A 24,992-nucleotide genomic window follows, 5' to 3' on the forward strand; every position below is an offset into this window, starting at 1 on the left:
TACAGTATACAGTCACATCTGCTACTAGTTCAAGACATATAAGTCACAAGCTATGTTCAACATACTGTAACAATATTAAATGTGGCTGGAGATTTCAGTCTGTCGGTGACCTTGTCCAGCTTCAATTCCTATTTAGGCCTAGGTCCACAAAGAAGATATGAAGTTATTAATTATTTTCAATAAATGAATCATAAAGGTAAAGCTCTACTATGAAGTGGGTGTACTACTAGGTGAGTGACTAGAGCCTAACACGTCTTAATACTCCTGAAGGTGACAGAAAAAATTATATTCTCACTTCGCCGTTACCTCATTGGAGATAAATGTGTAATGAAAGTCCAAAACTCACCAAATCTTTGTAGTAAATCTTGAATGATAATATTTCCTCAAATGATCTTACCCACTCCTAGAGCCAATTAGATTCTTTGGAGGCGTGTCCAGCCACAGATAGAAATCCAAACAACAACAAAAAATGCAAAAAAAATGCACAAAGCAGCGCACTGCCCCGGGAGCCTGGTGGTATAAAAATGAAAAATGTATTGTCTATCCAACGTTACAAAAAGGTATAAAGCCTCCTACGCGTTTCACACAACAAGGTGCTCCTTGATAAAGCATGTTGTTGTGTGAAACGAGTTAAAGGCTTTATACCTCCTTTTTGTAATGTTGGATAGACAATACATTTTTCATTTTTATACCACCAGGCTCCCAGTGCAGTGCGCTGCTTTGTGCATTTTTTTGCATTTTTTGTTGCTGTTTGGTCCACAAAGATCAGTAATTGAGTTAACGAGGCATTAACTTAAGTTACCGCCTTGTTAAGTGCTAACAGGTATCTTCAAAGCTCACTAACGCTATGTTAAGTGCTGTTTGCAGCTGTAACAAACCCTTAAGTTATTATAATGCATGGTAGTGCTAATGATATGTGCAGCGCACTTTCCCACATCCCCTGGGATATAAGGCATCTACGGTGTGTGTGCATTACCTGTGGCTCGCAGGAGACCTGAACCTCCGCCGCTGGGAGCCTGGGCTGTACCTGACTCAATAGGTGACAGCGCCTCCACCTGCGTGGGATCCTAACTATGTGGGATAAGCCCGTGCAGGACCATATATGTACAATACAATTACATTACAATAATGTAATAAAACAATAGCACTTTACTGTGAACATATAAGCAATATAAACAATGAAACAAAAGCACTATGCATCACAGGGCCGCAACCCCTCACCGTGTCTTCACAACACCGTGTCTATACCCCTGTGGGGTTACCCCAATGTACTGAGGTGCTCCGGGCACCGTACCTCCCAACGTTGTCAGAATCATCCACACACCCAAGTGTGTGAGACAGCACTGCCCACAAAGATGATGGTGAGTTGGTGCACTTAGTTGGGTACCTGCCGGGTTTGTGCACACCCGGGCACGCAGACGCTGTGCTTGTGATGGGATCCACAGATCCGTGGCAGTAACCCGGGAAGCGTCTACGGTGGATGGGTCCCACAGGGATTGTTTCACCGTGTATAGTCTCTGCAGTAGATGGGTGTCTGGTCCCAGAATACCTGAGGCCAGAATGCAGCTGCGTCCTGGCTGTGTCCCTCACTATTATACTACAGGAGCAGTGTCCCTATCTATGGGCCTGTCCCTGCTGCAGCCAAAAGCTGAGGGGAGTCGGGCCTAGCTGGGGCCTAATGGGGATATCTGGCCTAGTGCAGGTGCCACAGAGTCCTGCACACATACAGCCTACCCTGATGGCATCCCAGCTCCGACTAACGTAGCTGCAGCGCGCAAATTGTATCTATGTCCCTCTCCAGGGGAAGCTGCAGCCCTATTGACTGATCTGCGCCATGTGATATATTGCCCCTTTGTATTATGGGGCTTGTAGTTCCCCACGGAGCCTGCTGCCTAATGCCTGCCTCGCGTGCCTACCAATGCACATGCTCAGCACCTCGCGCATGCTCAATGCAGTCCAATATGGCGGCGCCATGCAGAGGGAGCCGCCGGAGCCTTCGGCGAATCCGTCGCCCACCGCAACTCCCCGCAGCCCTCCACACAGCAGAGGTAAGGAGCTAAGGGGAGCCACTGCCACATATGCAGAAGAGGTGATCCCTTTTAACAACATCTATCCCCAGAGCTCCGTTACATTTAACGCAGGGATTTAATGATGCGTTAGGTAGGTCATACCTAAAGGTGGTGTTTGCAGCCTCCAAACCCTGGAATATGGAGAGAGGGATATAATAAAATGATATGCACAGTATATTATATTAGCAGATTTCCCAGGTATCCACGGTGTGCTCCATTTTAAGCACAGGTGTCTCTCCACATGTTGCCTTGAGGTGTTTATATAGCACTTGGGACTCTGGTAAATAGGACTCTCCCCCTGGCTCTCCCTCTTCATATTTCAGGGTCTGGATCACCACCTTTAGGAAAGACGGGCATAGTGTGAGCAGTGCTAACTTAACATGCCATTTAGCCTATGCTAATGCGATAAGTAACAGCCATTGTGTTTGCATATATTTCACTTTGTGGCTTTCTGTTAACTTCAGGGAACATAATGTCCATTACTGATTTTGATAACAGAACGTTATGAGCCCTCATTTAAGGGAACTTTGTGGATCTGGGCCTTAGTTCAAACAATAAACATTTGCAATTACATTAGTTGCAGGATTCTAAAAATGCTCCTTTATCACAGACCACATTAATACCAATATTTGTTTGGAGGATCACCATAGTTACATAGCTCGGTTCTTTAGCTTGTTTATATACCCATAGAATAAACCACCAAATATATACAGTACATGCAGCAGCTACCCGACGTGACATTTTGAGAGAATTTCTGAACCATCACAAAGGTCTTTGGGGACCAAAAGTTATTCAAAGGCAACAGTTTGAGAACTTGATTAAAATAGCACTGGATCATAAAACTTTGCGTTAGTCTTTTTGTAAGATGTCAAATGTTTATTGAATCTTTAATATGCACTTACAATTATCCCAAAGATTAAAAATTTCTCAGAATGTGTTAGTCTGGTAAGTGCTTTCAATTTAATACATAATGAATATTCTTTGATTAATGAGACTGATGCTTTAATAGTATCATGCTTGGAGGACGACCAATTAACTCCCCACTGTCCCTGTCACACAGCTCAGACAATTTAAGTGCATGTTTCAGTTAATAGAGCATAAATAAAAACAGAGAGTAAAATGTTATATTCTATAAATGGTACAGTTAAAAAAATATACCCGGCAGCCTCCATCTCCAACAATGTACCACCTAGAGTTACCTATAATTATAGTAAGGAGTTAGTAATTGTCTCTCCACAGGGTAACAGCAGCAGCTTTAATTGTGTAGCTGTATCTGCCATTGAGTAGCACCCTTGGATATTAATCCCTTGGGTGTTAAAGTTTGTAACTCTATTTGAGTTCAAAACCACAGTCATGACCTTAATAATTGCCTCCCGAGGGGTGATGCAGAACAGACTTAGCTATCTTGATGGCATAGCTGTGTTAAAGGAGAAGCACATGCATTATCAAGCGTCTGGCTGGTTCAAGGTGATCTACTGCAAAAATCCTTAAAGTGAGACAGTGTCCCACTCTTGAGAAGAAATAATCACAAGATGCAGGGCCAGGCAAGGAAATTTAGACAGTTACCCTGGATTATCAGAATTTCTTATTATTTCTTCGTAAATGAGCATTCTCTGAGTGCAAAAACTTTAAACCACAAAAGAAGTAAACATAAGCAAAAAAAGAGTGAATCCTCAGTTTCTCCCAGGAAGTGTAGTTTGTTAATATTAAACTATACAGGACAAATAGGGGTGGGGTGTGGCTGCAATACTAGCACAAGAAAGTTGTCTATGTAGAATTTACTGTGCAGGGGTTCTACCAGAGGATTGGGGGTTAATGAGCAAGAAGTAGCTGAGAGAAAAGCATCTTCCCTTTTTGGCGCACACCCTAATAATCCAAAGATGTAAATGTCTTATACTCTACTGTCATTGATATGATGCAATATTCCTATTTGAATTCAATTAAAATATACCTTTTAATAAAAAAAATACATTCAGCTACAGATAAAAAAACCTAAGTGAGGCAGTTAATTATAGAGTACACCTGTGCCACACCTGATGTGGCTACCTGACTGTGCCAGAGATAAGTGTGTAAGTTATCACAGTGTAACTCTCTAACTGAATAGTAACACACACTTTGAATGATATAGTGTTGTGATTAGTAATAATGTGCTCCAAACTATGACAAATCAAATACAACATATACACATATGAACAATACCCTTAATATGTACTAAAATTAAAATACTGCAGCGTTACTAACTGTGTTGATTAAAACTTGTCAACACCGCGACTCACATCCTCTTAGCAAGTTTTAAGCAACACAGTTAGTAACGCTGCAGTATTTTTATTTTAATACATGTTAAGGGTATTGTTCATATGTGTGTAGCCATGGCGAGTTCTGGCTATGCTTCTGCCCCCTGTTATGTAAGCCCTGGTAGCAGCAGACTGTGGCAGGCTATCATCTTAGGTTTTCCCCATCCTCAGGAAGCCTCCCTGAGTGACAGGGGTGGAGGTGGAACTTGGTCTGTGTGCAGCCAATCCAAGTGCAGACCTTGTGCCCTCCCCCTCTGTGCTAGAGAGGAAGCCATTCCAAATTATAGTCAGTCTGAGTCTCTCACCTTTGGGAGAGAGACGTGCTCTAGAGCCCCTTAAGGGGATTGACTGCAGTTAGAGATCTACAGATTGCAAGGCCTCAATTCTGAGAGAAGTCCAGGCACCATCCAGAGGTCTAGGACCTGTACTATAATAGACTGCATTCGCTGTAACACCATCTGCAGTGGATGCTATAATAAAATGGATCCTGTTCTATAAAACCCTGCCTGAGTCTACAGTCTATTGGATAGGGGTATTCTTGATGACTTTCACAGTGGGAACTGTGTCCAGCCACGCTGGAGCCTGCTGTGAATAGAGGCGCTAGCACATGAGAAGAACACAGTCTAATGACATCCCAAAAGCATGTCCTGTTTCCCCATACCAATGCAGACCCTCAGCATCTCCTGGAACCTAACAAGTATGAAGCACCAAATCACCGGTAGCAAAAGGCCAGATCTCCCAGAGAGGAAGGGGGGGGGAGGGTGCCTCACTTAGGTGTTTAATGTGTTGATTAAACTGTATATTTTAATTGTGTTCGCATAGAAATATTGCATCATATCAATGACAGTAAAGTATAACATATTTACATCATTGGATCATTAGGGTGTGCACCAAATAAGAGGAGTTGCTTTTCTCTCAGCTACCTTCTTGTTAATATTAAGGATGCAATATTATAAGAATACAGAAACTGTGAATTTAATTAATGCTTTGCATCACTTTTTCATTGCGTATTTGAACTTTGTATTTTTTTCTGTGTTAAAAAAAATAACACAGCAAGAAAATGAGCTTATACATTAGAGAAGAAAAGGGATGTCAAACATATTTGAATATAGTACATCACTTTAATGCTTGTACTTTGGACCTGTAATTTGAATTCCTGAATGCACATTTCACACCATGGGGGTATCAAGTATAATAAATGGTGATTTTGCCTTTGAATTGACACTATTGTCAATCTCATCTTGCATATCTTAGCTTCAATATACAAAGGTGTTTTACACTGAGGGAGCGCTGAAAGTAGAACTCCTTCAAGAAATATAGCAGGCAATTTCGTAGAAAGTGATCAGCCCGATTTTTCCTTCTTTGTTGCAATCCAATCTGCCATATCCAAGGTAGTATTAACCTACTGTATGTGCCTAAGCGATCCATACCAAATGTGAGAAATATGATTAACTGCTTCCTTGTATGTCACAGTTTAGAATCCTGCACTTTGTCAAAGCACAAATATAAGAAAGTTGATAGACAAATCACTTTGTGTGGTTTTCCCCCCAGAGTTCAAAGTAACTATTCCATGTCTTTGTCATTTGGGTAGCATGCAATTTTCCCTACTTATTGAACATATTTGCAGATTACTCAAGGAGCAATATATGCATACAGTATTTATTGAATTTAATATGCAGTAACATAACTGTGTGTTTATAGTTTTGTTAAAGTTACACTCTATGTACACTTTAAAGGGATTCCCAAACAAACATAAATTAGGCTTATTTGAACCTTTTGTTAATGGAAACTCTATTCAACCTGTTAAGACGCTAGGAAAATGAAATGACAGGATGTGCTGATTACATAGTCACTTCAAAGGAAATTATAATAAAATGGGGGAGGGGGGTCTTGCGAAACATTACTAAAGCAAGGAAAAGAGAAAAATAAAAAAAATATGCCTAGACTGTGTTGTTGTTAATGTGTACGCTTATTTGATTTTAGCACAGAACAATAGCACTTCGAACATATTTCACCTGCATTAATTCTAATGATTCATCATCAGGTCCTAAATTTGGAGGTGACAGGTAAGATACAGTACATTTAAGAACTGTTTCAGGATAAAATGCAAGTATTATTTATTTATAAAATATTTTACCAGGAAGTAATACATTGAGAGTTACCTCTCGTTTTCAAGTATGTCCTGGGCATAGACTTAAGACAAATAGTACACGGTTACAAATACAGTTACATAAGTGAATAGGGTAAACATTATATACAAGACTTTGCATGCACATGCAAATATAGGACGTTTTTATTTCTGCTGAAAGTTGGCATGAGAAGTGGTGTCTGAAAGTGACAAACATACAGTATACCACCACTTGCAAATGAACCTATTATATGCTGTGTGCAGCGAGAATAATACTTGACAAGCAGTATTTTAACGAACGTTTTTAACAACCCACACACTGGTGTTGGGGAGAGTAACTTGGCAAATAAAGCAAAAGTTCATATTTGATATTCTCATTCATACCTCAAATCCCAGTGATTTTCCTAGGTTCTCCTTAAAAGGTTTCCACGCAACAAGAATCTCTGATGCAGACAAACCCGCAGCCCTGACATCTGTAGGTGCGCTGCTGGGTTCTGTAGAAAGAAAAATGGAAATATGAAACCTTCACCATACAAATTCAAATCCATCAAAGATCTGCATGTGAACTTGTCATTTGGTTACTTGTATGCTATATTATAACACATTCCAATGTATGTATCTGAGAAGGTATAAGTGACTCTATATTTGTGTCATCATGTCCTATAAATATGCTATTAGTGACTGTCAAAATATGCTAGGCGGTAAAGGATTTTGTTATTTCATGTTTTATTTGCTACTGAACACTGCAGTGCTATTGCTTCAGAGAACTCCATGCATTGTAATGTGGGAAATACTGCACATTTAAGAACAATACATTCTACAGGATACAGTATATTACTTTACATAATCCTTTCCATTTCATAAGATTTTTTTGTTCTAAGTTAGTATATTTTAGATATCTATATTGACCTTTCTATTGTTTGTTTTCTAGGACTACATGTATGAGCTGCTTAATGTTGTTAGAAATCGGTTTCTAAATAAAGAGATTAAACCAGTGATTATCAGGAAATTGTATTTTCAAATGTCCAGAAATCTTGTATTTTAAACATAAAATATTTGATTTGCATGTGTCTACATTTATCCCTTCATAGCACTCCACAATGTCTTGCATTCTACCGTGGTGTTACCACTGCATTGAACTGAAATACAAAAATACAATAAATGAATACCCGATTTGAAGAAATAGCACAGATAACATACTTTATCTGTGCATAGTTGAACAAATGCAAGATTTGATGTTAATGTTATTAAAAGAAAGAAAAACAGTTAAATATTGTTCAACTCCCATCACTTAAACATAACTCACACTCATACAGTAGCTCAATCAGATTCCAGATGAATTTACTGTATACACACTATTTATAAGGGAGAATAAGGATGTTCGGTTTTGCAAGCGAAAGGTAATGTGTGATTTTATTTATAGTTACAGTTCAATAAACCGTTTTATTTAAATATTATGTTAGCTGAGAAATTATCATTTAAACAAAGTAACAAATATATCAACACAGTCAAAATATACAGTATTTGTAAACTGACCATTCATAAACTGTTATACCCAAAAACTTGCAAAAAGAACCTAAACATGACATGATATCTGAAAATACTCTTGCCATTTACCCTTTAATACAATTCCCCATTCCCTCTTTTTACTTCATCACTCAAACAAAACACAACTAAGTTTTGGGTAAACTGGCGACATAATTTGATTTTAACAAGTATTTTTAATCAATCAAAACTGGTCCTGGTAGCACCCCTATACATACAGTATACTACTGTATACCAGGTACCAGCTCAGTGGACACTTTCCCCATTACCACTTACCAGTTAATATCTACCTGCTGGCATCTGGCTAGTAACTGATCCCCACCCCCAATATTGCCATACCCCAGCGATACACCAACTGTCTCCCAACCCCAGAGTCACTTGCTTACCAGGACCTCCTGTCCCCAGTGTTGTGACAATTCCAGAATACATTTGTTCTCTTGCCTCCCCCAGCAGCAGAACCTCTCTTCTATACACTTCTCCATATGGAGGGTGGGAGACGTCTTCAAGTTGTTCCCGCTAACTGCCGTTTTATACCTTATTCCACTCCACAAAACTCAGCAGTCCCCTCACCCTCTTACAAGTTCACCAACCATCTCCCTCTCTATTAAAATTTTGCCATAGCAACCAACTCTGCCCCTTTCCATCCTGTCATGCACTTTACGCTATATTTGTGGTAAACCTTCAGGGGTTCCAAAGGTTAACTTCAACACTTCAGAAAGTTAATATCTGCTAGCTACTAATACTAGTCCAATAGACTTCTAATCCACTTCTTCCAATGAAAAAAAACAATTGTGAGAAAGCATTGTCCTATGGATTAGTAGTGATTGTTAAAGACTCATGTTCACCACTCTCAGGGAGATCTACCCCTTGAAAACCAGCATGAGAAATTGCATGATTCTGCATACTTGAATGTCTTCCGGTCCTTCTGTCATATCGTCTCTTGCGAAGTTTAGAGAATGTCATACGAGCAGCAGCGGAAAGGTTACGATAAAATAATGCTTTTTTTCAAACTACTGTTGAAGCAGCAAATTAACTTGCTATACCATGAAAAGTGTTATTTCTTTGGATCAGATGATATATAGACATTGGATTGGGTCATAAGATTTGTCAAAAAGTGCTATGACACTTCATAATAGGGGTCTTTAAATGTTACTCTCGTATGTCAAATGTGATTCAGTAATGGTTCAGTATAGTATAGTATTCTTTCAGATGACCTTTAATAGCCTCTCCTCTTGCACTTTCATAAAGCAGCATTTAGGTCAAAATCCTACAGTAGATCAGTTGTGTAGTATTACATATTTACTGCATTTAAAAATAAATATGTTTCACTCTTTATGCCCTTTTTTTTTTTGTAACTTACATTTTTATTGATTCATATTAACATTAAACACAATACATTATATGGTACATTTTGTCTTAGCAATCAACATTATGCTATAATGGGAGATAGACATAACAACAGGATGACGTTGACATAACGGTTAGACACAAACTTTCTTACGGAGGGGACAAAACGTACTCATTCACAAACCAACTTACCCGCAGACGAACAGACAGTCAGACAGACGGACAGGCAGACAGACTGACTAACAGACAGACTGACGGGCTGACAACCATGTGGGTAGACAGACAAACAGAGAGATTGTCAACCAAATGAATATGCAGACAGGTCAGGGGACAAACATGAAAACAAAGAGGAAAGGGGGGATATAGGTTGGGGTAGGAGGGGGGGGGACAGGCTGGGGGGGGGAGGGGATGAGGCACGGTTGTTCGTGTGTGCGTCTCGGGGTGCACGGGCGGTCCGTCACACCCCCCAGAGGTCCAGGCTTTGCCCTAAGTGCTAGGACATCTACTTCTATACCGACACTTGGGCTCTAGATAATTACCGTAGGATCCATTTGCATTTCCCAAGGAGAACGTACCTATCGCTATCACAGCCAAATTGATGTCCTTTCAAGCCCCGGAATATCTGCCTGTGCCAACCAAGGCGTCCAGACTTTTAGAAAATTGTCGCCAGAGTCATTAACTAAACTCGTTAACTTTTCCATCTGGCAAATAAACCAAATACGATTCCGAATTTTTGGGATGGTTGGGATATCTGGGCGTTTCCATAATGCTGCGATATCACACCGCGTAGCAATTGCAAAATGGGCAATTAGCTTATTGTGTGCTTTAGAGAGGCCCGGTTAAAATCAACCCCACACTGATGAGACCCATCAAGGTCGAAAAAGCTGTCTGTGGGTGGTTTTCTGGGTATGCACCTTAACCCTGGCTGTGCTCAAAGCTGTGACCATGCAGCAAGCTTAAGCCTATAGGGAACCATGTTAAAAATGGTTATTGAGGCAAAAGGTGACACTGTGTGCTCATTTGCATGTCATTTCCCAGAATCCCTTGCTGCAGTGGAAGTGCTGTATGCTGGGTGATGATGGGGAAAGGCGGGGTTGCAGACCTGCCTAAGACATGCAGATGAGCATACAGTTGTATTTGCATATTTGCTTTCCTGTGGAGGGTTTTTGTCACTTGTTTTACTCACCATAACTTAACTCAGTATTGTGTGTGTGTGTGTGTGTGTGTGTGTGTGTGTGTGTGTGTGTGTGTGTGTGTGTGTGTGTGTGTGTGTGTGTGTGTGTGTGTGTGTGTGTGTGTGTGTGTGTGTGTGTGTGTGTGTGTGTGTATATATATATATATATATATATATGTACATAGTTACATAGTTACATAGTAGATGAGGTTGAAAAAACACGTAGGTCCATCAAGTTCAACCTATCCTAAATTTAGACAACAGATACTTTATCCTATATCTATACTTACTTATTGATCCAGAGGAAGGCAAACAAAAAACCCCATTAAGGGGAAAAATTAATTCCTTCCTGACTTCAAGAATTGGCAATCAGATTAATCCCTGGATCAACATCCTTCCCATGTATACTTATTTGGTATATCCCTTTATACCTTTCCCATCTAAAAAGATGTCCAACCTTTTTTTGAACAAATCTATTGTATCTGCCATCACAGTCTCCATGGGTAATGAATTCCACATTTTAACTGCCCTTACTGTAAAGAACCCTTTCCTTTGTTGCTGGCGAAATTTCCTTTCCTCCAAGGGATGGCCCGAGTCCTTTGTATTGCCCGTGGGATGAATAGTTCTTTTGAAAGCTCCTTGTATTGTCCCTGAATATATTTGTATATACTAATCATATCCCCTCTTAGATGCTTCTTTTCTAATGTAAATAAATCTAATTTAGCTAGCCTCTCCTCATAAGTTAGATTCTCCATCCCCTTTATTATTTTGGTATGTATATGGTATATGTATATGGTATATGTATATATATGTGTGTGTGTGTGTGTGTAAATTTAGCATGTAACTAGTTAAAATAAGGACTATAGTATTAAGTTAGAAATTATATTGGAGTAGTTACAAAATAGTTAGTACAACAATACAATAGTGATTGGTCTTAAAGATTAGGAACACAGTTAATCCTATATTTACTTAATGACAGAACAGAGACGTTTTGCAAATCAAAGTAAATATTGCTAAATGAAGGAACATTGTTCTAACGTTGATGGTTGACTAAGGGCATTTGGTTGACAGTAATAAAAATAAGTAATTGCTACTGTATGTTAAGATTAGTTAAGTGTATAAAAGATTGTGCCTGCATGTATAGAATCCAGAATCATCTAACATCAACCAAGCTGAGGATTCTCCACTCTATAACCAAATTATGTATGTATGCCTGAAAACCTCATGTAACTGACTGAAATGATGCTGTAAAAGATGTGTTCTATTTGTCTCTAAATAAATTGAGAAAAGAACCGGACCGTGGACTATTTGATATATCACTGAAAGGCGGGGCATTTATTTGCACCAATCTAATGAAGCAGCAAATCTTCATGGATGAATCAGCATGTTAGATAATTGCATTGCTGTAAAGGCAAGTCAGTGCTTTGATTATAAAAAAATATATACAATTGGAGGAACTACCCTTTAATCATATTCAAATCCCCAACTGAGGGTGTGATGGGGAGATATAGGTATCCTGCGGTATCAGACTATTCCAGCTAAAAACTGGTTCCAAATAGGGACAAAAAATGTACATAGAAAATAATCTTATTGCTTTGAATAGAAATGATTGAATGGACAAATCTGGTGCTGTTTTGTTACTCTGTTTTAAAGCTGGGTTAGTTTTATTCATAACCCGCATGAAGTTTTACGTTACTAAGCTTGTTAAAATATCTACAGGTCTCGATGCAAAATACCCTCAACTCTTGCCCATTCAATTTCCTCACCCACCCAAATAAATACAGATATCTTGGTTGGGTAAAAATGGCCACTTGCCTTTTATTAAAGAAACAGCAACACTCCTGGACATAGTCAGAAAGTAGCCCCAACCAGCTGAACCTGATTATTCTCACCACCACAACAGAACTCAGTAAGCCCCATGGTTCTGGGGTCCCACTTAGGAGTATACCCTTGGGCCCACCCCACCTGGCCCTGACGCAAGAGTGCATCCTGTTGGGACCCTCACATACCTCCAAATTAACTACCTGACAAAACTGACCAGTCCACACCACTCCAACATCAAGGAAACTCAAACCCCTCAACTTTGCCTCACTGCCACCAACAGCCGCATAGCTTCCTACTCTTCTCAGCCCAATGGACACAGTACGAGTCACCACAGATCCAGCTGTTGCTCCCCAAAATTGGCTGACATATATCCATTAACATAGCGTTCTGGAAACCAACAGTAGCCTGAAAGCAATCTTCTCCCCATGACTTGTCCAAATGTGTGCCATGCCAACCAGACCCTCGTTTATGATGCTCACATCATATAGGTCAATGACTCCTTTACTACTCCATCATACCTCAGGCAGAATTTGATTAATAAAATGCATTCAAATGGAAAAGTACAGTATTCACCAATATCACAACGAAGGGACTGTATTTTGCAAATGTGCCCCTGGAAACCTTCCTCTATCTGACAGTGCCTGAGCCTGGGAGGAACTGAGTGCTACTTCCCAGGTACTTGTTAACAAGATCCAAGTTATCCTGTTCCACACCTACAGTATGCTTAACTCACCTGATCTATATGAGCTACTGTATATATTTTCTAAATGATTATTTATTTTTGGTTATCAGCATAACCAATGCGCATATATACAACTGGGTGCTACAGCTGGAGTTCGCCTTCCCACTGACCTGCGGCTTGCCTCATGTCACCACCATTTCTTAATGTAGCAGGTAACCACTCACAGTATGACTTCACATTTGAAATAAATGACCTATTCTTTTAGGATTAAAGATAGCAAACATACTGCAGCGCCTATTAATGACCATGCTGAACATGCCGCATTCTGTAAAATGATAGGACCCCAACTAAATAGCTTAGCTAAACTTGGCCCCCTTATCACACAATGCTGATCATTTCCACATGCAGTGTGCATTAACTATAATGCACTTGAATAAAGCTTATAAATTCTTACCTTCTCCTAGTCACAAGCCTATAAGAGCTGCATGTGTAAATGTTATCAGGTATATGTATTAATAGTATAAATAATTGAAGTGGCATTCAGAATTGTTCCTTAATTTGGTGTTGGTACTGCACCGACACACTTTATTGGAGCAAATACCCAGTATGTACCTGGCAGATACCTGGAATGCGCCGCTCCTCACCTCTGACAAGCCCCGTTGCGTTTGCCTTCCCAGCCTGGGTTCATGCCTGGCTGACGGGCGGCTGATCTGTTAAATGATAATGATTAGGATTTAATAGGCTGCAATGCTTCGCGTGTCTACCAGATGGCATAAATTCATGAATTGTAATGCAGTATATATATATACTGTGCAGTATTGCAGCCAGCGGGAATAAAATGCTTCAATCCCTGCCTGGAAAATAACCCAATGCACTCGGGCAGAAAACAGTCACAAACCTCAATACACCCGGGTATACCCGAATTCGTGGGACTAGCCGAGCTCGAATAAAGTGTGTCGCCAGTGTATAGTAAGTAATCACCATATCCTGGAATCATTCTTCAAATCAGCCATTTACTGGCAAGTTGGAAGTGGTTTGTAGTAGCAGAGAAAGGGGCCCATCTGTTAGCCACTGCACCCTGAGCAGTAAAAAGTCTAGTAGCCAAAAAGAATACATGGCTAAACAATCTGCCCTGCCTAACACTTAAGCACTGCAACAGCGCAGTCAGTGTTAGGCTCAATTTGGGGTTTCCCCTGCAGTAAGCAGCTCCCTTGAGTGGCAGGGTGAGGTAGGCCTGCTGTCTGTTATCCTGCCCAATCAGGGTCCCTCCCCCATGGTACTTAAGGGGCTGCACAGCCAAATTTAATTGCTGTTCTCTCCCATGAGAGAGTGTAAAGTCAGGGCTCTGACTACATTCCATCCCCTCCCTTGGGGGAGTGGGACAGCTATGCCTCATCCCACCAGGGGGTGAAGGAAGAGAAAAGGATAGTCTCTGGAGGCCTAAAACCTCCTGGGTTGATTCCAGGGACTATCTGGAGGAAGGAACATAGTTGAATCAGCTAGAGGCTGTATTCTATGTTGAAGAATAAAGTTACAGTTCTTTAATTTACCCTGCCTTGGAGTGCAATTAATCAGGGGGGTTGCAGAAGAAAGCTCTCCTGCAGGAATTGTCTCTAGCGCTCCTAGAGCCTGCAAAAGATGGAAGCGCTGCACCAGTGAGAGAACCAACCATCACCCCAAAAGGCTGTCCTGTCATCCCCGTTGCTCACCAACCTGCCCATGTCAAGCAAACTACTCTTGCTTTCTCATCCTCTATCAATTTCAACATTGTCAACAGGCTCCAAAATTTTGGGGAGGTGGTCAGGGTATGAAAGAAGTAAGTCACAAGGCTGCAGTCCCTTAAGCAACATATAGTAGCCCTAATTAATCCTCCTTACCACCACCCCCACACCCCCCCCCCCCCACACCTAAACCATCACTCCAAGGCCCCTTGGGCCAAGTTCCATGCCTCCCTTTACTTATGTAGTCAGGGCTTTCTTTCTATGCAATTTGATTAAACCGACCATGAGCATTGAAAACCAGGAAAACATGACAATAGGCTGATCTTCTTTGACTAGTACATTGATGAATAACTCTAAGGCCCAGATCCACAAAGCTCAGTTACGTGACTTACAGTAATGTGACGTTAAGCCTTACCGCATATCTTCGAAAGATAAGCACATAATGTCAAGACACACTTTCTCATGGAAAGATCATTGCCTTACAGTCATCAGTTACTGTTTTAGGTCAAACCACATTATAAGCCCTAAATACCCAGGTAGACACATCCTGGAACCCCTACTTTGCAGTTCTCAAAACTATTATATCTGAACATTTGTGAAAATGTTTTATTCTATAGCTAAAATACAAATAAACTCACTATAAATTATGATTTTGATATCTATGTTTAAAATACAACGAAATGAAGATGTATGTGTTTCTTTACGGTTAATGAATCTTTTCCTACTTGTAAGAGATTAATTTGTTAGGAAATGCCTTCTCTATTCATGTGCAAAGGTGATAAATAGACAGATTGGTTGATGAGAATGAAATGGTGTTAAACATTTTTTATTTTTTTCCAGCAGCCCCACTATTTCCATTCTTAGCACTGATGCATTAAATACAATGTACATGGTAGAAGAATTCTGCAAATAACATTGATGCTGCACCAAATAATGTAGGGTGCTCACCTCAAAACTACAGTATTTGTTAGGAATAACTTACAATAAGGATCCAAAAAAAATAAATATGTAGAATGACACATTTCTACCTAATGACATTATATATGGTTAGTAACATTGTTATTCTCACCTCTATAGGAAGATATATCAGCTTAATGTAAAATGGTTATGTAGGAACCCTGTAGCCCCTATAAACGTTGATACCAATAGGGTTTATACAGCTACTTCTAGTTAAATCCAATTGTGTAATTTTTAAATTGAATAGCTTTCACAGAAACTATCTGTCGCTTACAATTACATGTCTGTAATGATAAGAGTAACACAGAATAACATTGTGCTAATTTACGGTGCTGATACAATGTAACCCAATTAGGTAGTTATTTGCCACTATACATTTCCTCATAACATATCCTAATGAAAGTGACTAGGAGCCTTGAATAGATGCAAATGTTATGGTTTTAGGGGCCCCCACCCAATCTCACATCTACTGGCCCCATTACATGTCTGTGTGATGTGTGATGCACCTGCTGGCAACAGGACTCCTGAGTCTCCCGCTTGGTTGGTATGGGGAATATCACCATGACAGGCGTCTGAGGTAGTGTGCTCGGAGTCCTACTCACATTCGGTTACAGCGCCTCCACCCCATCAGGATCTCTGCGGCAGCAGGGGAAGTATCTGAGGGGGAACTCCTTCTTGGTGCTTCCTTCTGTGGAATAACTTCACTCTCACACAGAAGGGATCTTTTGAACCAGGGCATCTTTAATGACATCTCCATAGGCAGACTGCCCCTCATAGCGGTCGTGCTTAGCCGCTCATCTTGTTGAGGTCCCCCCTTCAGAAGGTTCCTCCTCTCTTAATAGAGTTGGTTCACCTCTCCCCTTAGGGAGATCACCATCTGTTGCCGCCTCCTCCACACACCCCCCTCCCACCCTCTGGTCACGTCTCCCTTTCTGTCTTGTGTGTCCGGTTTGTCAGTTTCTTTGGATAGGGTAGAGAAAAGGGGTGATTATACTAAAGCCAATGGGTTGTGTTACCATGTATTTACTGTATCACCTAATAAAATCAAAGTTATAAAAAAAAAAGACTAGCTGTGCATTAGGACAGGACAGTTGGGAACCGGTGAGTAACTGGTGGTCCAAAAGGAAATAAGTCCCCATTATCTCAACTAAAAACAGTACACACGCTAGTCTAAACTCTGTTGGGACATTCCTCTTGGGGAGCCCCTAAATCCTGAGGAAAAAAACCCCTCCTGGTTTGCGCCTAGAAATCACCTGCTGGAAGAATGTTATTGCTGCTGTAAGAAAATCATTGTTGCTGCGAAGTCCCTCTTACTGTTGATATGTTTGCAATAGATGTATTTTTTTAGCATCTCCTCATAAGCTAGATTGTCCATCCCCTTTATTAATTTTGTGTCTCTTCTCTGCACTCTCTCTAGTTCCATAATGTATTTTCTAAGGAGTGGTGCCCAAAATTGTACTCCATATTCAAGGTGTGATCTTACTAATGCTTTGTAAAGGGGCATAATTATGTTTACTTCCCTTCCATCAATTGCTCGTTTAATGCAAGATAAGATCTTGTTTGCCTTTGCAGCTGCTACATGACTTTGAGCACTATTGAAAAGTCTGCTGTCTACAAGCACTCCTAAATCCTTCTCCATCAAGGATTCCCCCAATTTATCCCCATTTAATTTGTAAGTCGTCTGTTTATTCTTGCTTCCCAAATGCATAACCTTACATTTATCTGTATTAAAATTAATCTGCCATTTAACTCCCCAAGTTTCCAGTCTCTCCAAGTCCTTCTGGAGAGAAATTACATCCTACTACAGTACCTTACGCAATTTAGGATCTTCAACAAAGATGGAGACTTTGCTCTCGATGCCAACCTCAAGGTCATTAATAAACAAGTTAAAAAGAAGGGGTCTCAGTACCGATCCCTGAGGTACTCCACTCATGACCTTAGTCCAACCTGAAATAGTTCCCTTTATGACAACCCTCTATTGTCTATTCTTCAACCAGTTTTCAATCCAGGTCCATATATTTTTACTTAGTCCAATTTGCTTTATTTTGTACACCAAACTCTTGTGTGAAACCGTATCAAAAACCTTTGTGATACTACATCAACAGCATTACCTTGGTCTAATTTCCTACTTACCTCCTCAAAGAAACAAATAAGATTAGTTTGACATGATCTATCCTTCATAAATCCATGCTGATTATTACTAATAATTTTGTTTTTAATTAGGTATTCCTGAATATTATCCCGTATTAAACCTTCAAGTAGTTTCCCCACTATTGAAGTCAGGCTTACAGGTATGTAATTATCTGATTGTGATCTAGCTCCCTTTTTAAACATAGGCACAACATCTGTTTTACGACAATCTTGTGGTACTGAGCCTGTGGAAATGGAGTCCTTGAATATTAAATGTAATGGTTTGGCTGTTACTGAACTTAACTCCTTGATAACACTTGGATGTATGCCATTGGGGCCTGGTGCCTTATTTACTTAATTTTTACAAGCCGTCTATGATCTACTTTTTCAGTTAACCAATTGTTCATAAATATGGAGTTTGTGGCTTCCTCCTGCGCCATTAATATTGAAATTGATTCTTCCCTGGTGAACACAGAGGCAAAGAATTTGTTTAATAACTCTGCTTTTTCCTTATCTCTAATAATCTGTCTGCCCATCTCACACTGAAAGGGTCCTATATTTTCTTTTCTGTTTTTTTTTGTTATGAAGGTAAGTAACGTTTTAGGGTTGATTTACTTTCTATTGTAATCCTTTTTTCATTATCCATTTTTGCCAATTTGATTAACCTTTTGCAATTTTTGTTATATTCCTTCTAATTTTGATATGCAGCCTCCAAACTTCAAGAATCCTAACGCCTTCCTCTTCTTTTCCATTTTCTCCCCTACCTGTTTATTTAGCCACATTGGTTTTGACTTATTTCATTTATATTTATTTTCCAAGGGTTTTTTCCCAATGTTCCAGGACTTGAATATTTTCTATTACTTCTACATTGTTTGATATTTCCAAATCCAGTATTGCCCCTCTCATGATTAGTTCCTCAATAATTTGGGTCATATAATTGTCTTTAAGCACCCCCCAAAAAACAGTTTCCTTTTGTTGTAATGCTAATGTCATTGCCCCAGTCTATGTCTGAATAATTAAAATCACCAATTATGTAAACATGACCTGGTTTTGATGCCTTCTCCATTTGCAAAAGTATTTTATCTTCCTCAATCTCACCGATATTTAGTGGTTTATAGCATATCCCTATAATCATTTTCTTTGTGCTTTTACCTCCACTGATAATTTCTAACCACAAGGTCTCTACATTTTCATTATTCCCTTCATAAATATCATCCCTTACAATAGGTTTTAATTCTGGTTTAACATAAAAGCATACTCAACCTCCTCTTCTATTTGCTTGATCCTTCCGAAAAAGGGAATTACCCTCTAAATTAACTGCCCAGTCACGAGTTTCATCCCACCATGTTTCAGGAATGCCTGTGATATCATAGTGCTCCCTTGTAGCTATTAATTCAAGCTCCTCCATTTTATCTCTCGGGCTTTCTTGCATTAGCAAGCATGCATTTAAGTTTTTTTCAGCCTGTACTATTATCATATCCTACTGTATCTGTGCCTATTTTAGTTTAGTCTTTAGAAGTTTTCTAGTATTATCTATATTTACTATGGGTGTCTCGCTGCTTGTCAAACCCGCACTTGCATCCATTCTACCTCCATAAATCCTTGCATCCTCCTCTATTCTATTTAGTTCGTTATCTGTTTCATTCCCCTCCCCCTCCATCCTGGTTTAAAATCTCCTCCAACCTTTTTAACATTCTCCCCCCTAGCACAGAACATCACTCTTCATTGAGGTGCAATACGCCCCTAGCATAAGATAGCACCTCTCAGAAAAGGAGCCCAAGTGCTATAAAAACTCAAAACCCTCCTTCCTACACAACTTTCTTAGCCATGCATAAACCTCCCTAATCTCTGACTGTCTCCCTGCGATAGCACATGGCACTGGTAGTATTTCAGAAATACTATATACACAAACAAACAACACGGTCCAAATATCAGTGCGACAGAACCTTGAACAGGTTAAAGGTGAATCTTTCATCTTAATGTCCTTTAATGTGAGTCATTCAATATATTCAATGGACTATAGAATCAAGTCCTTGGGCAAGCTCTTTAAGCAGTTCGAGTGCTTTAAGCACGTTAAACAACAGTTGCCACAGAATCATTCATAAAACAGTAGTAGCCATAGAGTAAGGCATGAATCTTAGAGTGGGATTTATGGTGTAATAGGGAAACAAACAGCCCATAGGGCAATTCAAACCTTTTAACCACCACACTTAATGAGAAACTACTTAGACTATAGTGGCAGCAATAATGTAGCTACCACAGGGTAAAAACTCCATAGGGTAACTCATGATTTAATGAAGAAAGGCTCCACAGGCGTGCACCCAGCATGGAAGTATTTAGCAATAGTAGAGTCCTCACAAGAGGGATGTGTGGAGCACAGCAGGTGGCTTCTCCATTTTGACTTTATTTTTGTTAAGTCATGACATGGTGTAGTATGTCATGTGTTGTTGTTCATCTGAGGTTGTATTTACCTAATTTTAAGACCTGCTAAGGAACAGATGACTGTTATTATGTCCTGATATGTAAAACCATAGAATTTAAAAAGGGTGTACTTTCTTTTTCACACCACTGTGTGTGTGTGTGTGTGTGTGTGTGTGTGTGTGTGTGTGTGTGTGTGTGTGTGTGTGTGTGTGTGTGTGTGTGTGTGTGTGTGTGTGTGTGTGTGTACACACACATAGAAAAGGCAAAGTAGTGCCAAGTGACATATATAATCAATCAATCTAATAAAATATTATGAATCAACCTAATAATAATAATCAATAAAACTAAAATATATATGCAATCAGGTACACACAAAATGGACCATATAGTAATGACGTCATCACTGGGGGACTATTGGATCGTGGCCAGATCGCGTCCCTGCCGCATGAGGCTGATAGCACTTGTTGCTCATTGCAGCTAGTCGGTGGATTGTGACTGTAAAACCAAGGACCCAAGACTCGCCATTTACCACCTACCACACGGATGTCTTTACCGAGGGGCAGCTGATTCCACTCCAGGGCTGATAATGTGTATTTTATAGGGGGTACTCCATATTGATTTATAAAGTCAAGTTATATTGAAATAGTCACATAGCTATTCTGCTGGTCACCTTTGCCCCACATATGCCCTATCTATTTTGGCTAAGGGCCTGGAATGTGGTCAGATGACAGTCCTTGAAGTCTGAACAGAAAGTCTGAACACATATGTACTTACATACATACGTTATTTCTCATTATCCTGTGGCAATTTCTCCGAATTCTGTAGACAAAGAGATAATGCCAGAATATTGGAAGCAAGTTCTGCACGTCAGCTTGTTTTGCTTGCTTGACTATATAATCTGTCTGTATACATGAAATAAACGGGAGAAAGTAAAGAGCTTGTATTCTGACCTGTTTACTTAATCCTCCGAGCGCTCGTTTCTTTTCCTGATACAGCACTTTAGAGGGTTAATGACCTCTCGAGAGGGTCTATCCGAGTGAAGGGGAAGGTCCATACTGAGTTGGAGTAAAGGACAATTTTACAAGTGGCGTCAGAAGCTGGGGATAAGAAGTCATCGGTGGGGGTAAGTCCAAGATACAAGTTTATCTGTCTTATCCTTCCAGTGTCTACTTATCTAGAAACCCTATTGTAGTAATAAACCCTTACTGGAAGATTATAAATATATATTGTCATAAACATATGGGTAGTAGACTCATATAGTTAGTCAGGGGATATTCACCGACTGGGACAAGGATTGTCATAAACATATGGGTAGTAGACTCATAAAATTAGTCAGGGATTAGATTCCCTGACTGGGACAAAGATTGTCATAAACATATGAGTTGTAGACTCATATAGCTAGTCAGGGATTAGAGTCCCTGACTGGGACAAAAGATTGCCATAAACATGAGTTTTAGACTCATATAGTTAGTCAGGGATTAGTGTCCCTGACTAGGACAAAGGAATAAGATATACGTGTATATCTGATAATACTCTAAGGTGACTGTGGAAAAGTATATATATGTCTATAAAGTGATAAGTATATATAGATTGCATAAGAACGCTGTCTTTGCTCATATATATTGTGCTGTGCTTGCTTGTTAGCTATCTGCTATAGATTTTTGCTCATACATATATCCCCTAAGATGAGAACCAGGAAAAACCAAGGTTATAGCTTACCGAGTTTAAAAAAAAAAAATTATTTTAGGAGATTATTTTTGTCTAAATTCAGACGGGTCTTGCCTGCCTAACCTAAATTGTGACTGTGGACAGTTCAATTATACTGGTATAGAGTCCAGTTAATATTAAGACAACTGTATTTGGTATAGAGTCCATACTTTTGTGCACGACTAGACTGTCGTCTCTGATCTGAGAGAACTAACATTGTATAAAGTATAAGAATTGTATTTGTCACTGCTGCTATTATTTGTAATGGACCCTGGAAGTAAAGAGGTTAATAAGTATGAGACAAAGAAACATGTTGTTGTTTTCACGCATGAACCTGGTGCCTCTATCACAATTAGAATTAGGGATAAGGAACTACTGCTTTGCCCGTGGGGGGCTCAGAGTGCAAGTCCCTGTGGAGAGAGTATGCCTCCTCATGTGGAAAAATTTTGTTTGGAACCCTGATTAATTTTTCCTTAATGATTACCTCTGTGAAAGATAAAGCATGCTAAGTATCACGTATACACAAATCACCATCCAAAATCTTGCAAGTACTTACAAAAACACGAATATTATTTGCTCACAATGAAGTCTAAATTTTTAAAAGGTTTTAAAAGGTGTACACCAATTTTAGAAATAGACCACAACGGGGGAAGTACGAGCATATATTCAGCTCTGTCCTTGGTGATAGTTTAAAAGGTTTATTCGTCTTGGCCAGGCGAAGACTTCTTAAACTGGACACATTCTTTCCGTTTTGCTATATTTCTAATTTAATGAAAGGAGAGGCACAGACTCTCCTTAGTTTTAAGACTGTGCAACATTCTCATTGGTATTAACTAGCTCTGTGCTTAAGTTGTTTATTTAGGAAAACAAAGTAATGTAAAACTGTTTTCTCGTCTGTTTGTCATTTCTGTGAAGTTGGTTGTGTATGAGAGACGTTTTTGTATTGTGTGTAACCAGTAAGAAAACACATTCACAGAAGTGGTGCACATGGTAAAGGTAATAGCTCATGGAATAAATGATACAGATATAAAAGTAACATTAATGTGAGTAGAGAATATGAAAGAGGAGTCAAGTGTGACCCCCTAAGCAGTGTGCTTGGGCTATTGGATGATTGATTGCAGGATGGAAGGTGGTCCGTGGTGGCAAATGCTGCAGAGCGGTTGAGTGGTATGAGTGGAGTGTGATGACATCTGTCTCTAGCAGTATGGAGGTCATCAGTTATTTTAGTGAGAATTCTCTCCAGATCACTAGTTAGAAAGACAGGTAGAGTTAAGCTTGCTGTTTTAAAGCCATGATATAACTGTGGCATGTTTGAAGAGATTGAGTACTGGAGAGAAATAGTTTTGTTTAGTTAAAGAGAGGGAAGAGTTGAAACGGGAAAGCATAAATTTGTACGAGAGTATAAGATCTCTTTCAGAAGGCATTCAGCGGAATGAGTGGAAAAATGTTGCATGCTCTTGTTGGCTAAGATTTGGTGTATTTTTTAAATAATTTAACCTACCTGTATTTGGTATAAAATTCCCGTTATTTAATTTTTGATAGGCCATACAAAATGCAGTTTTAGGACTATGTGTTAAGCTCCATTTGTGAGCTGAAGTTCGAAATCCAGCAATTAATTAATATTTAGAAGACAGAGAAGCTGTTTTTATTATCTGCTTGGCACTCTCACGGTTTCTGTCGAAAAGCCTGGAACAAGCTGGATGTTTGCCCGGAAAAAAAAAAAAAGAAATTGAGAGTTTTGAACATTATTTTTAGTCGGAGTGTCTTTAGAAGGTTAAATCAAGCCATGTGCTCGGCACTTCGCAAAGAGTTACAAGAAATTGGTATCTGCTAACTTAATAATTTTGTAACCATTTATTCGTTTTTGGGTTTGTGCTGGACATAGAGTAGGACAGGTGATGCATTGTTGCAAGTGCAGTAGCATAAGTGAGCAGGGTATACAGTCAGAATAGTTACAGTGGAGTGTTTGAGGTGAAAGCCAGGAGTGACTGTGTCTGTGGGACAATAGCCATGAGAGCAGGCTATTTGGATGCTTGATTTGTGGAGCAAGTTTTAAGGTTAGTATTAAATACTACTGCTAAAAAGTTGACACCATTTGCATCAGAGGAGATGGCAGATGGCAGTTAGGCATGAATGAGAGCAAGTGTCTATTGGGAGAAGAGAGATTGGGCCTGTAGTTTGACACTGTGTTTTTGTATTGTAGTAAAGTCAAGTCCATATTAGCTGCTTGGTTTTAGAAATGGATACAAGACTTTATTCCTAGGTATAAATGATCTCCCAATGAGACACTTATGGGATGACATATTTGCTGTACTGTGCTTATTTGCATATATAATTGTTATAGAGTGATAAGAGGAATTGTTTTGTGTGTATTATGGGAACTACCAGCAGCAAGCGTGGCCCAAGGGAGACAAAACAATTTAAAAATAAGAAAGGAATTTTTTTTTTTTTTTAAATGTTAGTCCTACAACTAATACTGACAAACCAACAGTAGATAAATAACTATTATCATTGTATGTCGATGGAAGATTAACCAGCTTCCTTGTAGACACCGGGGCAACTTGTTCTTGTCTAAATAAAGAATCAGATGAGTCCTCTATGGGTAATGAGGGTACATTAACCAAATGTTACACCACACCTGCTTTGTTGGTACAATTGGATTCTAGATCTGACCAAAAGTGGGAGCACCTATTCCGGGTGATTCCACAGTGTCCGGTAAATTTATTGGGACATGATTTAATGGCCAAAATACAAATTGATATCTTATTACTGATAAGGGAGGGATCGTTTTAAGTTCCCCGCATCTCTCCCCTAATGATTATGATCTTTCTCTCTTTCAACACGATACTGGCAGACTAAAAGTTCGAGGGTTAACCATGCCAGAGAGATTAGTTGAACAACTAACCAAATTGTCTATTATTTTTTACTAATCATACATGTGCTTCGCTGAACGTTACAACCCCCATTCCCGGCCCTGCTACGTTGACATATAA

At 39.6% G+C, this 24,992-nt stretch overlaps 1 protein-coding gene across 4 annotated transcripts in view; it reads right to left on the minus strand.

Moving 5' to 3' along the window:
- Positions 1-24,992, minus strand: part of CNTN5 (contactin 5) — a 1,772,202-nt gene that overhangs the window by 39,604 nt on the left and 1,707,606 nt on the right. For 3 of the 4 annotated variants that reach the window (XM_075592453.1, XM_075592451.1, XM_075592452.1), the window contains one exon: positions 6,876-6,985. In XM_075592453.1, coding sequence (XP_075448568.1) covers positions 6,876-6,985 — 110 coding nt within the window. Of the gene's footprint in view, positions 1-6,869; positions 6,986-24,992 lie in introns of those variants that run through there. The other variant, XM_075592454.1, reaches the window with a different exon arrangement.

Source organism: Ascaphus truei, chromosome 3 (genome assembly GCF_040206685.1).
Source record: "Ascaphus truei isolate aAscTru1 chromosome 3, aAscTru1.hap1, whole genome shotgun sequence".
Taxonomy (NCBI): domain Eukaryota; kingdom Metazoa; phylum Chordata; class Amphibia; order Anura; family Ascaphidae; genus Ascaphus; species Ascaphus truei.